The following is a 13,403-nucleotide window of genomic DNA, read 5'->3' as shown; positions in this document are numbered from 1 at the left end:
GACAGGCGGCTTTGTTTACATCATCCGCCTGCCTTTCTCCCTCTCCAGCGGGAGATCGCAAATGACCAGCTGACATTGGAGCCGCCGGTGGACATCGGAGCCGCCAGTGGACATCAGAGGCGCCAGTGGACATCGGAACCGCCGGTCACTCACGCAGGGATGTTAGTGAACAAGCGGGGGCGGGAGCACGCCTCCAGCAGCACGCGATTGCCCCTTACAGGCTCCTGAGCGAGTGACGTACCCCTACGTCACTTTGCCCAGTAGGGGCTGACCGCCGCAGTAAATAGTTGTGCGACGATCGGCAAGTGGTTCATGAAAAGCTTTTTAAATTAAATGTCATATAAAACCTGGTAAAGATAGCAATGTGATGCATCTAGAATGTTCCACCAGCCATGAGATCCCTGCACATGCGCACACACAAATACGAGGAACCCATGTGTAGAAACTTACTGTCATCTACCACACTGATGGTCCAGTTGTCACGACCTTCGCGGCTCAGTTGTGCCCGGTATGGGGATGTAAAGGGGGGCAGATCTCTGTCAATAATATTAATAGATACGGGGTCTGGACTCTTCTGGCAGTATACGGCCTCTCCATATTCCAAATACGGTCCGTTATTATTGACATCAAGTGTGATCTGAAGGGTGCCTGTCCCAGTGGCAGGGGGTGAACCTGGAGGAAGAACCACAATATATATTAAAGCGGTTGTAAACCCAAAATGTAAAAAAAAACAAAAAAACCTGCAAGACAAAAGGCATAATGAGCTAGTATGCATCGCATACTAGCCCATTATGTATTACTTACCTTAGAACGAAGCCCCGACACGGACCCCCGGACATCACTGCGGGCGCTGCCATGATCCCTCTGCGTCTCTTCCGGGTTCGGCGGCTCCGGCGCTGTGATTGGCCGGAGCCGCGATGACATCACTCCCGCGCATGCTCCCGGCAAGCAAAACTGAAGGTCCCCCCGGACCTTCAGAGCGCATGCGCTGCTCGCGTGAGCGGCTGCAAATATCTTCTAAACCGTGCCGGTTTAGGAGATATTATTTGTACCTACAGGTAAGCCTTATTATAGGCTTACCTGTAGGTAAAAGTGTAAAAAAGCGGGATACTACCACTTTAAAGGACTCCATAATAAAACCCACATTCTGTATGATGATTGGATTACAGAATCTGCAACATTGTCTGTAACTGTGTACAGTGCCTTGAAAAAGTATTCATACCCCATGAAATGTTCCACATTTTCTCATGTTACACCCAAAAACATAAATGTATTTTATTGGGATTTTATGTGATAGACGACACAAAGTGGCCATAATTGTGAAGTGGAAGGAAAATTATAAATGATACAAATAAATCTGTGAAAAGTGTGGGGGGGGGGCATTTGTTTTCACCCCCTTTACTCTAATACCCCTAACTAAAATCTAGAGGAACCAATTTCCTTCAGAAGTCACCTGAGTCCACCTGTGTGTCATTTAATCTCAGTATAAATACAGCTGTTCTGTGTAGCCCTCAGAGGTTTGTTAGAGAACCTTAGTGAACAAACAGCATCATGGGCCATCTTTAATATTATTTGGACCCTGGGCAAACATTTTCAAGGGCCCTCCCAAAGTCATTTATCAAAAATTTGCGGGCACAAGGGGCAGCTTCTTTGGGCCCCACAACAATGACCTGGCCCCGGGCAGCTGTCTATTTTGCTCTGTTAAAGACAGCCCTGAGAAGGCCAAGGAACCCCCAGACAGGCCAGGGATAAAGTTGTGGAGAAGTGTAAAGCAGGGTTAGGTTATAAAAAAAATCTCCCAAGCTTTGACCATCTCACGGAGTGCTGTTCAATCCATCATGGGAAAATGGAAAGAGTATGGCACAACTGCAACCCTACCAAGACATGGCCATCCACCTAAACTGACCGGCCGGGCCCCTACCAAGACATGACCGTCCACCTAAACTGACCGGCCCGGGCCCCTACCAAGACATGACCGTCCACCTAAACTGACCAGCCGGGCCCCTACCAAGACATGGCCGTCCACCTAAAAAGTTACCGGCCGGGCTCCTACCAAGACATGGCCATCCACCTAAACTGACCGGCTGGGCTCCTACCAAGACATGGCCGTCCACCTAAACTGACCGGCCCGGGCCCCTACCAAGACATGGCCGTCCACCTAAACTGACCAGCCGGGCCCCTACCAAGACATGGCCGTCCACCTAAAAAGTTACCGGCCGGGCTCCTACCAAGACATGGCCATCCACCTAAACTGACCGGCCGGGCCCCTACCAAGACATGGCCGTCCACCTAAACTGACCGGCCGGGCAAGGAGAGCATTTATCAGAGAAGCAGCCAAGAGGCCCATGGGAACTCTGGAGGAGCTGCAGAGATCCACAGCTCAGGTGGGAGAATCTGTCCACAGGACAACTATTAGTCGTGCGCTCCACAAATCTGCCCTTTATGGAAGAGTGAGAAGAAGAAAGCCATTGGTGGAAGAAAGCCATAAGAAGTCCTGTTTGCAGTTTGGGAGAAGCCATGTGGGGGACACAGCAAACATGTGGGGGAGGAGCTCTGCTCAGAGGGGACCAAAATTCAACTGTTTGGCCTAAAAGTAAAAAGCTATGTGTGGGGGAAAACTAACACTGCACATCACCCTGATCACACCATCCCCACTGTGAAACATGGTGGTGGCAGCTTCATGGTGTGGGGATGGTTTTCTTCAGCAGGGACAGGGAAGCTGGTCAGAGTTGATGGGAAGATGGATGGAGCCAAATACAGGACAATCTTAGAAGAAAAGACTTGAGACTGGGGCGGAGGTTCACCTTCCAGCAGGACAACGACCGGAAACATCCAGCCAGAGCTACAATGAAATTGGTTTCATGTGTTAGAATGGCCCAGTCACAGTCCAGACCTAAATCACATTGAGAATCTGTGGCAAGACTTGAAAATTGCTGCTCACAGACGCTCTCCATCCAATCTGACAGAGCTTGAGATATTCTGCAAAGAAGAATGGGCAGAAATGTCCTCTCTAGATGTGCAAAGCTGGTAGAGACATCCCCAAAAAGACTCCCAGCTGTAATTGTAGGGAAAGGCGGAGCTACAAAGTATTGACTCCGGGGGGTGAATACAAATGCAGCCACACTTTTCACAGATTTATTTGTATCATTTATCATTTTCCTCCCACTTCACAATTATGGCCACTTTGTGTCGGTCTATCACATAAAATCCCAATAAAATACATTTATATTTCTGGGTGTAACATGAGAAAATGTGGGAAATTTCAAGGGGTGTGAATACTTTTACAAGGCACTGTACATTCCTATATGGTCAGAGAGTGACCCCGCTATTCTGCTCCTGCAGCTCTTCATGCCATCTCCAGTCTGCTGCTGGACGGTCAGTGAGCACCACCATAATAATTCATCGTCCAGTGACACCCTCCATGTGCTCCCTCCTTCCTCTAACCAGACTAAACAACTGCTGCCCTTCTAGCCTCCAATGCCTGAAATATGTTAGACATGTAGAACAGAGACTAGTTGTTGGCACATGTATGGGATGTACAGATTGATTCTATCCAATTCTGCTCTATGAATTTATCATACACATAATGATTTCTAAATAACAGCAAAACTGGGCAAACGGGAGTTTTTTATGCTGAGTTTGGCTGGAGTGCTGCTTTAAGGAACCATTAGGGTGAAGTAAGGAGAGCGTCTTCAGAGGAGTTCTGCCTTTTATACATTTATTTCTGGAGTTTTATAAATGTTGATAAAGTGAATGAAATGTGTAAAAAGGGGACTTGTTCTCAGTTCTGGGGTAAATGGCCCCAGGCTCTGTGGAGCTGAGAATGCCAAACTGATACGTCCTTCCATGGTCCCATCACCTTCTATCCCGGAGACAATGACCACCCAGACAGATGGAGAGGGTGAATGTACCTACAACTGATGATTTGGTGCCACCACCTTTACCATACACCCCTTCTACCATGAAGCCGTGTGCTCTCTTCTATGTCATCCCAACCACATAACATACAGGAAAAGCAAATCTAGAAACCAACATCCAGAAACCATCAGATGTTCTCAGAGACATCGGAGACTTGAGGAAAACTCACCATTGTCCGCAGCCAAGACGATGGCTCTATAAGTGCTGTTTCTCACAAATACGGACTCTCGATCTAATTGTCCATTTCCTGTGATGATTCCATTCTCCGGGTTCACGCTGAGCCACCCGGCCGGGTCATTGCCTATCCTATAGCTGCAGAAAAACATTTAAAAAGTTTGTCAAGAATAGAGATGGCCTTGCGGTTCGCCCGGCGGTCAGTTCACGGCAAATTTTGCTTGTTCGCTACCCGTCAAATTTGCAAACACATGGCGTCGTTCACGGCGGCCATATTTGTTTACATTGGGGAGAACTTTGACCCGTGACACAGCCGTCAGGTGGAACAGGACAGCCAATTGAAACATTCCAGCACATGGACACACCCCCTACCCTATAAATAGACCTGACCTGGCGGCCATTTCACATTCCGCTTTCTGCCAGTGTAGGGAGAGGTCTGCTGTGCTCATCAGGGAGAGTTTGCTAGACATATATAGCGCTGTGAAGATCCACAAAAGTCCTTTTCAGGGCTGGTATTTCCGTATAGTCTATTAGTATCTTTTGAGTTTAGGGAGAGGTATCCAATGGTTGCTTTAGGGGCAGTTAGAGATCGGCTGCAGTCACAAATCGCTCTGTCAATGTCCACAAAAGTCCTTTTCAGGGCTGGTATATCGGTATAGGTCCAGTCTCTCTTCATTATAGGGACAGGTATCCAGTCTGTGCTTTAGGGGCAGTTAGAAATCGGCATCTTCTGTGACACAAATCGCTCTGTTAATGTCCACAAAAGTCATTTAAAGTGCTGCAATGTCGTTCTAGGGTCTAGTACAGTCTCTTTACTATAGGGAGAGGTATCCAGTGGTTGCTTTAGGGGCAGTTAGAGATCGTCAACAGTGACACAAATCGCTCTGTTAATGTCCACAAAAGTCATTTAAAGGGCTGCAAATTTTTTGGTATTGCTGTGCACTAAAAAGGGGGGTGGGGGAGGGGGTTAATCCACAGTATAATATACTTTGTAGAAAGCATATTATAGTGGATTTGTAGTATTATTGTGCACTGTGCAGCATTGTGACAGGTGTGGTGGTGAGACTGAGCGTTTCTGCAGCAACACTACACACAGTGACAAAAGCACTTATAATGTATTATAACTGGTGTGATAGACCAATTGACCCACCCAATACCACATATTGAAGTGGGGTGTTATCTGAGTAAACTTTTTCAAGTGTATTTGTGTCCTACAACAATATTGCCTCGTTTGCTGAGTGAAGTCTGGTACACACAGCGCCAAACTCACTGGCCAATTTTTTAAACTGGTGGGATACACCAATGCCCCCCAATACCACATATTGAAGTGGGGTGTTATTTAACAGTATAATTTTCTAAGAGTGTATTTTAGTCCTGCAAAAATTTGGCCTCTTGCTGTGTAAACAGTGCTATACACAGTGACAACAGTTACTGGCCAATTATTTCTAGAACTGGTGTAATAAACTTGTGTCCCCCCAATACCACATATTGAAGTGGGGTACTATTTAACAGTATAATTTTCTAAGAGTGTGATTTAGTCCTGCAAAAATTTGGCCTCTTTTGCAGTGTAAACAGTGCTACACACAGTGACAACAGTTACTGGCCAATTATTTGTAGAATAGTGTGATAAACATGTGGCCCCCCCAATACCACATATTGAAGTGGGGTGTTATTTAACAGTATAATTTTCTAAGAGTGTATTTTAGTCCTGCAAAAATTTGGCCTCTTTTGCGGTGTAAACAGTGCTACACACAGTTACAACAGTTACTGGGCAATTATTTGTAGAACTGGTGTAATAAACCTGTGTCCCCCCAATACCACACATTGAAGTGGGGTGTTATCTGAGTAAACTTTTTCAAGTGTATTTGTGTCATGCAACAATATTGCCTCGTTTGCTGAGTGAAGTCTGGTACACACAGCGCCAAACTCACTGGCCAATTTTTGGAACTGGTGTGATACACCAATGCCCCCCCAATACCACATATTGAAGTGGGGTGTTATTTAACAGTATAATTTTCTAAGAGTGTGATTTAGTCCTGCAAAAATTTGGCCTCTTTTGCTGTGTTAACTGTGCTACACTCGGTGACAACAGTTACTGGGCAATTATTTGTAGAACTGGCGGACTGACGGGCCGGCAGATAGGGAGGAGAGGCAGGCAGAACTTGCATTGCACAAGAGGTACAAAGCACACTGCAAATGTATCAGGAGTGAGCCATCAACCATGTACAGTCACATCTGGCGCTCCCAAGACGCCGGAACATGGCTCCGCAGTGTGGGCTTTTTTAATGTGTCCGTTGCTGACACCAGTGTTGCCATCTGCAGCCTTTGCAGTAAACGCATAAGTCGTGGTAAGCCCAACACTCACCTAGGGACAACCACCGTCAGAACCCACAAAGCCACACTCCATGATTTCACTGTCCAGCCTCTTCTTCTCCTTCTCCTGTCTCCTCACAGTTGTCCAACACTCCACCTTCCATGATGCCGTCGTCACGTTGTTCTGGAAAAAGGCAGGCTTCTGTTGCTCAAATGTTGGAGCGTAAAAAAAGATGTCTGACAGGTGTCCGACTACATCGGGTTAACGGCCGATGTGGATGCTCTGAGGAGTGATGAACCCCTGGACTACTGGGTGGGCAGGCTCGCCTCTGGCCAGAGCTTGCACAATTTGCAATGGAACTGTTGGCTTGTCCCCAGTCCAGTGTCCTGTCCGAAAAGGACGTTCAGCGCAGCAGGGGGAATCGTGACCGATAAGCGCACTCGCCTAGCTCATGACAGTGTAGACTACCTCACATTTATAAAAATAAATGAGGCATGGATCTCTGAGGAATTCAACACATCTGACCACCAGTAGACCATGTTTCATTGAAATTCCTCATCACAGGCCACAAATATCTGCCAGACCGCCATCCACCCACAACAATTCCTGGTCCTTGTCTTCGCTAAATACAGTGGCATAAAAGGCATTTCATGTCCATTGAATGGCTAATTTTTGCAGCCTATACAGGCCGCCATTTACTTCTGTATACTGTGAACACCTACTGTACCTCTAGCCATCAAAAACTAAGTTCTTTGCTGTCAGTTCAACCCATGTGAGCTCATTTTTGCCGTCTATACAGCCCGCCACCAACTTCTGTATACCGTGAACGCCTACTGTACCTCTAGCCATCAAAACCTAAGTTCTTTGCTGTCAGTTAAACCCATGTGAGATAATTTTTGCTGCCTATACAGGCTGACACTTACTGTTCTGTGTACTGTGAATGCCTACTGTACCTCTAGCCATCATATACAACGTTGTTTGCTGTCAGTTCAACCCATGTGAGCTAATTTTTGCCGCCTATACAGGCCGACACTTACTGTTCTGTGTACTGTGACTGCCTACTGTACCTCTAGCCATCAAAAACTAAGTTCTTTGCTGTCAGTTCAACCCATGTGTGCTCATTTTTGCCGCCTATACAGGCCAACACTTACTGTTCTGTGTACTGTGACTGCCTACTGTACCTCTAGCCATCATATACTACGTTCTTTGCTGTCAGTTCAAACCATGTGAGCTAATTTTTGGAGCCTATACAGGCCCACACTTCTTTATGTATCCTGTGAACGCCTACTGTACCTCTAGCCATCAAAAACAAAGTTCTTTGCTATCAGATCAACCCATGTGGGCTAATTTCTGCGGCCTTTTATGGCCGACACTTACTTCTGTATCATGTGAATGCTTAATGTACCTTCAGCCACAGAATACTACGTTCTTAGCTGTCAGGTAAACGCATGTGGGCTAATTTTTGGGGCCTGGAATGGCCGACACTTACTTCTTTATCCTGTGAATGCCTAATTTTTCAGACTGGAAATGAAAAACAATGGGTCTGTAAAGGTTCCGCTAAATTGTGGAATGGGTGCGGACCCATTTTACAGATGTGTGAATGGACCCTATATGTATTAGACATGTATTTACCGGCTGCTGTCAGTTCTGGCTGATTTATAAAAAAAAAAAAAATTTTTTGCTGTAAAAAAATAAAAAGAATTTAGGGCAACTTTTCCAATTGCAATACTTCTGTTATGACATTGTCCATGTGCTGGGACTATTTGTGCACAGCTAGTACGTCTTTTGTGGCTGCAAATATGACCTAAAGGTTTTTAAAGTTCCCATTAAAGTCAATGGGGCCAGCCGCGAACTCGCGGTTCGAAGACTTTTGCGAACCGCCCCGGCCGATTTTCGTCCATCACTAGTCATGACCAACGTCTGACTTGATGCACTGGGGCTGTACATGTTTCCGTGATCTCTTTATCAAATATCAGATGTAAGATGGTCAAATCTGTCACATTGGACAATCTAGAACCGCAAAACATTAACAAATTCAGCAGCTTTCTTTGAAGCTTTGGGTAAAGCAAGGAAACATTTCACTCACTTCCAGTCCCTTTGCCACTGATACAAAAAATAAGGGAGTGGAGGTGTCACCAGGACAGGAAGGGCAGCAATAAAAATATAAGGAGTTTCAATCCTTCACTCTACTAAAAGTGTGTGTAGCCAGGTGCTGGGCTACAACAATATGGAGAAGGAGACGATGTCCTTTGTCGCTCCACTCTCTACTGTGATGCTGATGTTATGCTGCACTATCCCCTACAGCCAGCAGGGGGAGAGCCAAAGAGAAACCAGCTCATAGACTTTCTATACAGAGTACTGAGAAGCATGGGAGTTGTAGTTTGAGATGGCAGGCATACAATGGGGGGCCAATGAACTCATTACACTACAGTTCCCAAGAAGCTCTGAGGAGCTGGAGTCCCAACAATATTCAGGCTGCTTGCACTGTTCATATTTCCACTATGATTATAAAATTCTTTAGAACAGTGGTTGCGAACTAGAGGTCAGAGTGAAAAAAGTTTGGTGGTCCCCAGGGATTCTGCCACAAATCAACATTGTAGCAGATGTATACCACCCAATGTTGTTTTATAATGTTGTTCTCAACGCACGTCAGTCAATACAGAACTCAGAGGGTGGGGCCGGGAGTAGTGTAGAGAGCAGGAGGTGAGGATAGAGGGGACTTCCAATGGCAGCGCTGTTCACACACTGTGGGGGGAAGCACGGAGCTCGAGCACATTGCTGAATAAGGAGGTGAGATTCAATGAGGAGTTTTTGTAAGGCAGAGGTGTGATGCAGAGTGCGGGGAGGAAGGGGGCAGGGAGCCAGAGCATTGTGTGTAAAAGGCAGCAGTGTGATCCAAGAGGAGGGAGCAGAAGCCAGAGCATTGTGTGTATATAAGGCATGTAAAATTCATGTTAGTAGTTTGCGGGATTCAAAATTGTGAGTTTAGTGGTCTGTGAGGTCCAAAAGGTTGGCGACCCCTGTTCTAGAAGACAGGGGAAAGTGACAGAGCAGCAGCCTGTGAAACACTGAGCAGCCCTAAATAATCAACCCCTTGCTCCTCTGATTACAGTGGAACCAGACTAAATTTACCTAGTTGCCTGCTCTATACTAGGAGGGTACTACACCGGTGAGACGGCTCATTACCCCTCATTCCCACTGTTAGCAGGAAATGAGTCATGGGAGGAATGACATTAATTATGCCACATCTATACTAGACCTGTGCCTTACCCAATCTTCACCTATACCCCATTGATACTGCACCTATGCCATATCTATATTACACCATACTGCCTGCTGGTTTATTAAGACTGTTCTTAGGTGCACCAAAGCTTCTTCAAGGGCCCCAATGATAGCCGGCAGAAGAACAACTTAAAAGTACTGCACCTCCCATTAAAGCATTCTACAAGCCTCTTTTTGTTCTCATTTTTCCTGTTCTACAATTTTTCTCTACGGACAGTGCATAGCAGTCAGTCTAGACCTAGAATAGCCGCCATTTATGCACTCATGGCGGTATAGTTCCAGCACTCAATGGATTAAACTTTGTTACTGCTCAGTGCTGCACTTGAGATGACCTTGCTACTGTTTATGTTGATCTGGCCACCAAGTATCATCTTATGCTGGGTCCTCCTTAGTACTCCTTATCCTGTGTGCCAAAGTGTGTTACCACCATTGTTCATTCAGTTTTATACTTTGTTACGAACTTTGATTAGTGACAATCTATTAGATTTGCATTTAATAACCTGCTTAGTGCCTGTTTTTTTGACAAAGTGTTATTGCTGAGTGCCGAGTGTTATTTCCTGTGATATTGTATGTCTATACATTCAGCCTGGTGTGTCAGAGTGGGTGAGGTTCTAGAGAAGGTTGAGGCAAGGAACAGAAGACCCGTCCTATCCAGCGGCTCCTACGGGGGTAACGCTACATGAGTTTTTGGTTTTGTAGCCCCATTGAGGAGATTTCTTATTTCTTGTCCTGGCTGGAAGTGAGGGGAAATCCCCTTAACCGAGACACAGACAGCAATAAAAGCCTGACAGAGGCTGCAATCCATTCCCGCTTTATCCAAAATAAAGTAAACCATTTTGGCCGGCGTTGGCCTTACTGGGCTGGCAGATCCACGCCCACCGACATCACCAGCTGTGGGTTTGTCGCGCTCTTGGGTGAGGCCTTTGCTGCGTGGCGGGGCAATTTATAACTGGGAAGATGTAGAAATATGAAGGGTGATGGATGAAGATGTAGAAATATGAAGGGTGATGGATGTAGAAATATGAAGGGTGATGGATGTAGAAATATGAAGGGTGATGGATGTAGAAATATGAAGGGGTGATGGATGTAGAAATATGAAGGGTGATGGATGTAGATGTAGAAATATGAAGGGTGATGGATGTAGAAATATGAAGGGTGATGGATGTAGAAATATGAAGGGTGATGGATGCAGATGTAGAAATATGAAGGGTGATGGATGGAGAAATATGAAGGGTGATGGATGGAGAAATATGAAGGGTGATGGATGGAGAAATATGAAGGGTGATGGATGTAGAAATATGAAGGGTGATGGATGTAGAAATATGAAGGGTGATGGATGTAGAAATATGAAGGGTGATGGATGTAGAAATATGAAGGGTGATGGATGTAGAAATATGAAGGGTGATGGATGTAGATGTAGAAATATGAAGGGTGATGGATGTAGAAATATGAAGAGTGATGGATGTAGAAATATGAAGGGTGATGGATGTAGATGTAGAAATATGAAGGGTGATGGATGTAGAAATATGAAGAGTGATGGATGTAGAAATATGAAGGGTGATGGATGTAGATGTAGAAATATGAAGGGTGATGGATGTAGAAATATGAAGGGTGATGGATGTAGAAATATGAAGGGTGATGGATGTAGAAATATGAAGGGTGATGGATGCAGATGTAGAAATATGAAGGGTGATGGATGCAGATGTAGAAATATGAAGGGTGATGGATGTAGATGTAGAAATATGAAGGGTGATGGATGTAGAAATATGAAGGGTGATGGGTGTAGAAATATGAAGGGTGATGGGTGTAGAAATATGAAGGGTGATGGGTGTAGAAATATGAAGGGTGATGGATGTAGAAATATGAAGGGTGATGGTGGTAGATGTAGAAATATGAAGGGTGATGGATGTAGAAATATGAAGGGTGATGGATGCAGATGTAGAAATATGAAGGGTGATGGATGCAGATGTAGAAGGTTGTCGGGTTTTAGTGACAGAAATCTTACAATCACCACTCACGTGATCTTTTGAATCTGAGCCTTGTCGGGGTCCTGAGCCGTGTAGGTCGCCACCACTTGGCCGCTCTGGAGATCCTCCGGGGCAGTGACATTCAACACTGGCGGTACGAAGATTGGAGCCTCATTCACATCCTCCATATACACCGTGACAGTGGCGGTAGAAGTTATCAGATGTACAGAAAAGTCGGCTTTGTTGGTGGCCACTACCGATAGGATGTATTGTCGCTTGGTTTCAAAGTCCAGTCCCTGCAATCAGGAGGAAATGATTGGTTGACAGTTATACACCGGAATATTATAGCAGCTCGATCTAGTGCATCGATTATTATTATTGCTCATTACATAGGAAGGCTCTGCTTCCTGCTTGGAGGAGCTGCACAGTGATTTTTTTATTTTCTTTCATATCCCAATGCAAGTCTACAAGTGAGGACTAACTAGAACCAAAAAGGTAAAGCGTCCAAAGCTGTACGTCCGGGTTGGCTGTTGCTGTTGTTGCATCCAATTCTTAGATTTAGAATAGTTTATTAATCCCAAAAGGAAAATTATTAAAATACAATTACATTCAAGGAAGACAACACAAAATCACAATAGCAACCAATAAAATTACCAAGAAACAGCAAATTATTATACAACAACCATGAATTAAAATAAACAAATTAAATCCAAAGTTGCACTATAATGTAATACAAATACCATCCTAATAAAACACTACATAGAATAATATTGATTAAAAAATAACAGAAAATCAAACTACAAAATGTAAATATTGCACCACTTTCTCAAAATATTATTCTAAAAATGATTACACATATTTAACCAATACCAACATACAGTATCTGACAGAAGTAAGTACACCGAACACTGAAGAAATGAGACTTTGCTACAATGTAAAGTAGTGAGTGTACAGCTTGTATAACAGTGTAAATTTACTGTCCCCTCAAAATAACTCAACACACAGCCATTAATGTCTAAACCGCTGGCAACAAAAGTCAGTACACCCCTAAGTGACAATCTCCATAAAGGGCCCAATTAGCCATTTTCCCTCCCCGGTGTCATGTGACTCGTTAGTGTTACAAGGTCTCAGGTGTGAATGGGGGAGGTGTGTTAAATTTGGTGTTATCGCTCTCACTCTCTCATACTGGTCACTGGAAGTTCAACATGGCACCTCATGGCAAAGAACTCTCTGAGGATCTGAAAAAATAATTGTTGCTCTATATAACGATGACCTAGGCTATAAGAAGATGGCCAAGACCCTGAAACTGAGCTGCAGCACGGTGGCCAAGACCATACAGCAATTTAACAGGACAGGTTCCACTCAGAACAGACCTCGCCATGGTCCACCAAAGAAGTTGAATGCACATGCTCAGCGTCATATCCAGAGGTTGTCTTTGGGAAATAGACATATGAGTGCTGCCAGCATTGCTGCAGAGGTTGAAGGGGTGGGGGGTCAGCCTGTCAGTGCTCAGACCATACGCCGCACACTGCATCAAATTGGTCTGCATGGCTGTCATCCCAGAAGGAAGCCTCTTCTAAAGATAATGCACAAGAAAGCCCACAAACTCTCAGCAGGCACCACCAGACAATGTACGGTTAACAGCAAACACACATCATAGGTTGAACTGGATGGACTGATGTCTTTTTCAACCTCACAAACTATGTCACTATGTCAGTTTGCTGAAGACAAGCAGACTAAGGACATGG

The 13,403-nt window shown here is 45.0% G+C and overlaps 1 protein-coding gene across 1 annotated transcript in view; it reads right to left on the bottom strand.

Moving 5' to 3' along the window:
• LOC309566042 (cadherin-1-like) overlaps positions 1-13,403 on the bottom strand; it is a gene marked incomplete at both ends in the record, with an annotated part of 135,172 nt that overhangs the window by 26,520 nt on the left and 95,249 nt on the right. The window contains 3 exons of the mRNA XM_082271065.1: positions 451-672; positions 4,088-4,230; positions 11,707-11,951. Of these exons, the coding sequence (XP_082127191.1) occupies positions 451-672; positions 4,088-4,230; positions 11,707-11,951 (610 nt within the window). The remainder of the gene's footprint in view (positions 1-450; positions 673-4,087; positions 4,231-11,706; positions 11,952-13,403) is intronic.

The sequence above is a fragment of the Pelophylax lessonae genome (genome assembly GCF_965119305.1).
Source record: "Pelophylax lessonae genome assembly, chromosome: 10".
Lineage (NCBI taxonomy): Eukaryota > Metazoa > Chordata > Amphibia > Anura > Ranidae > Pelophylax > Pelophylax lessonae.
Note: the sequence above shows the minus strand (reverse complement) of the source record. Positions and strands in the feature narration are given on the sequence as shown.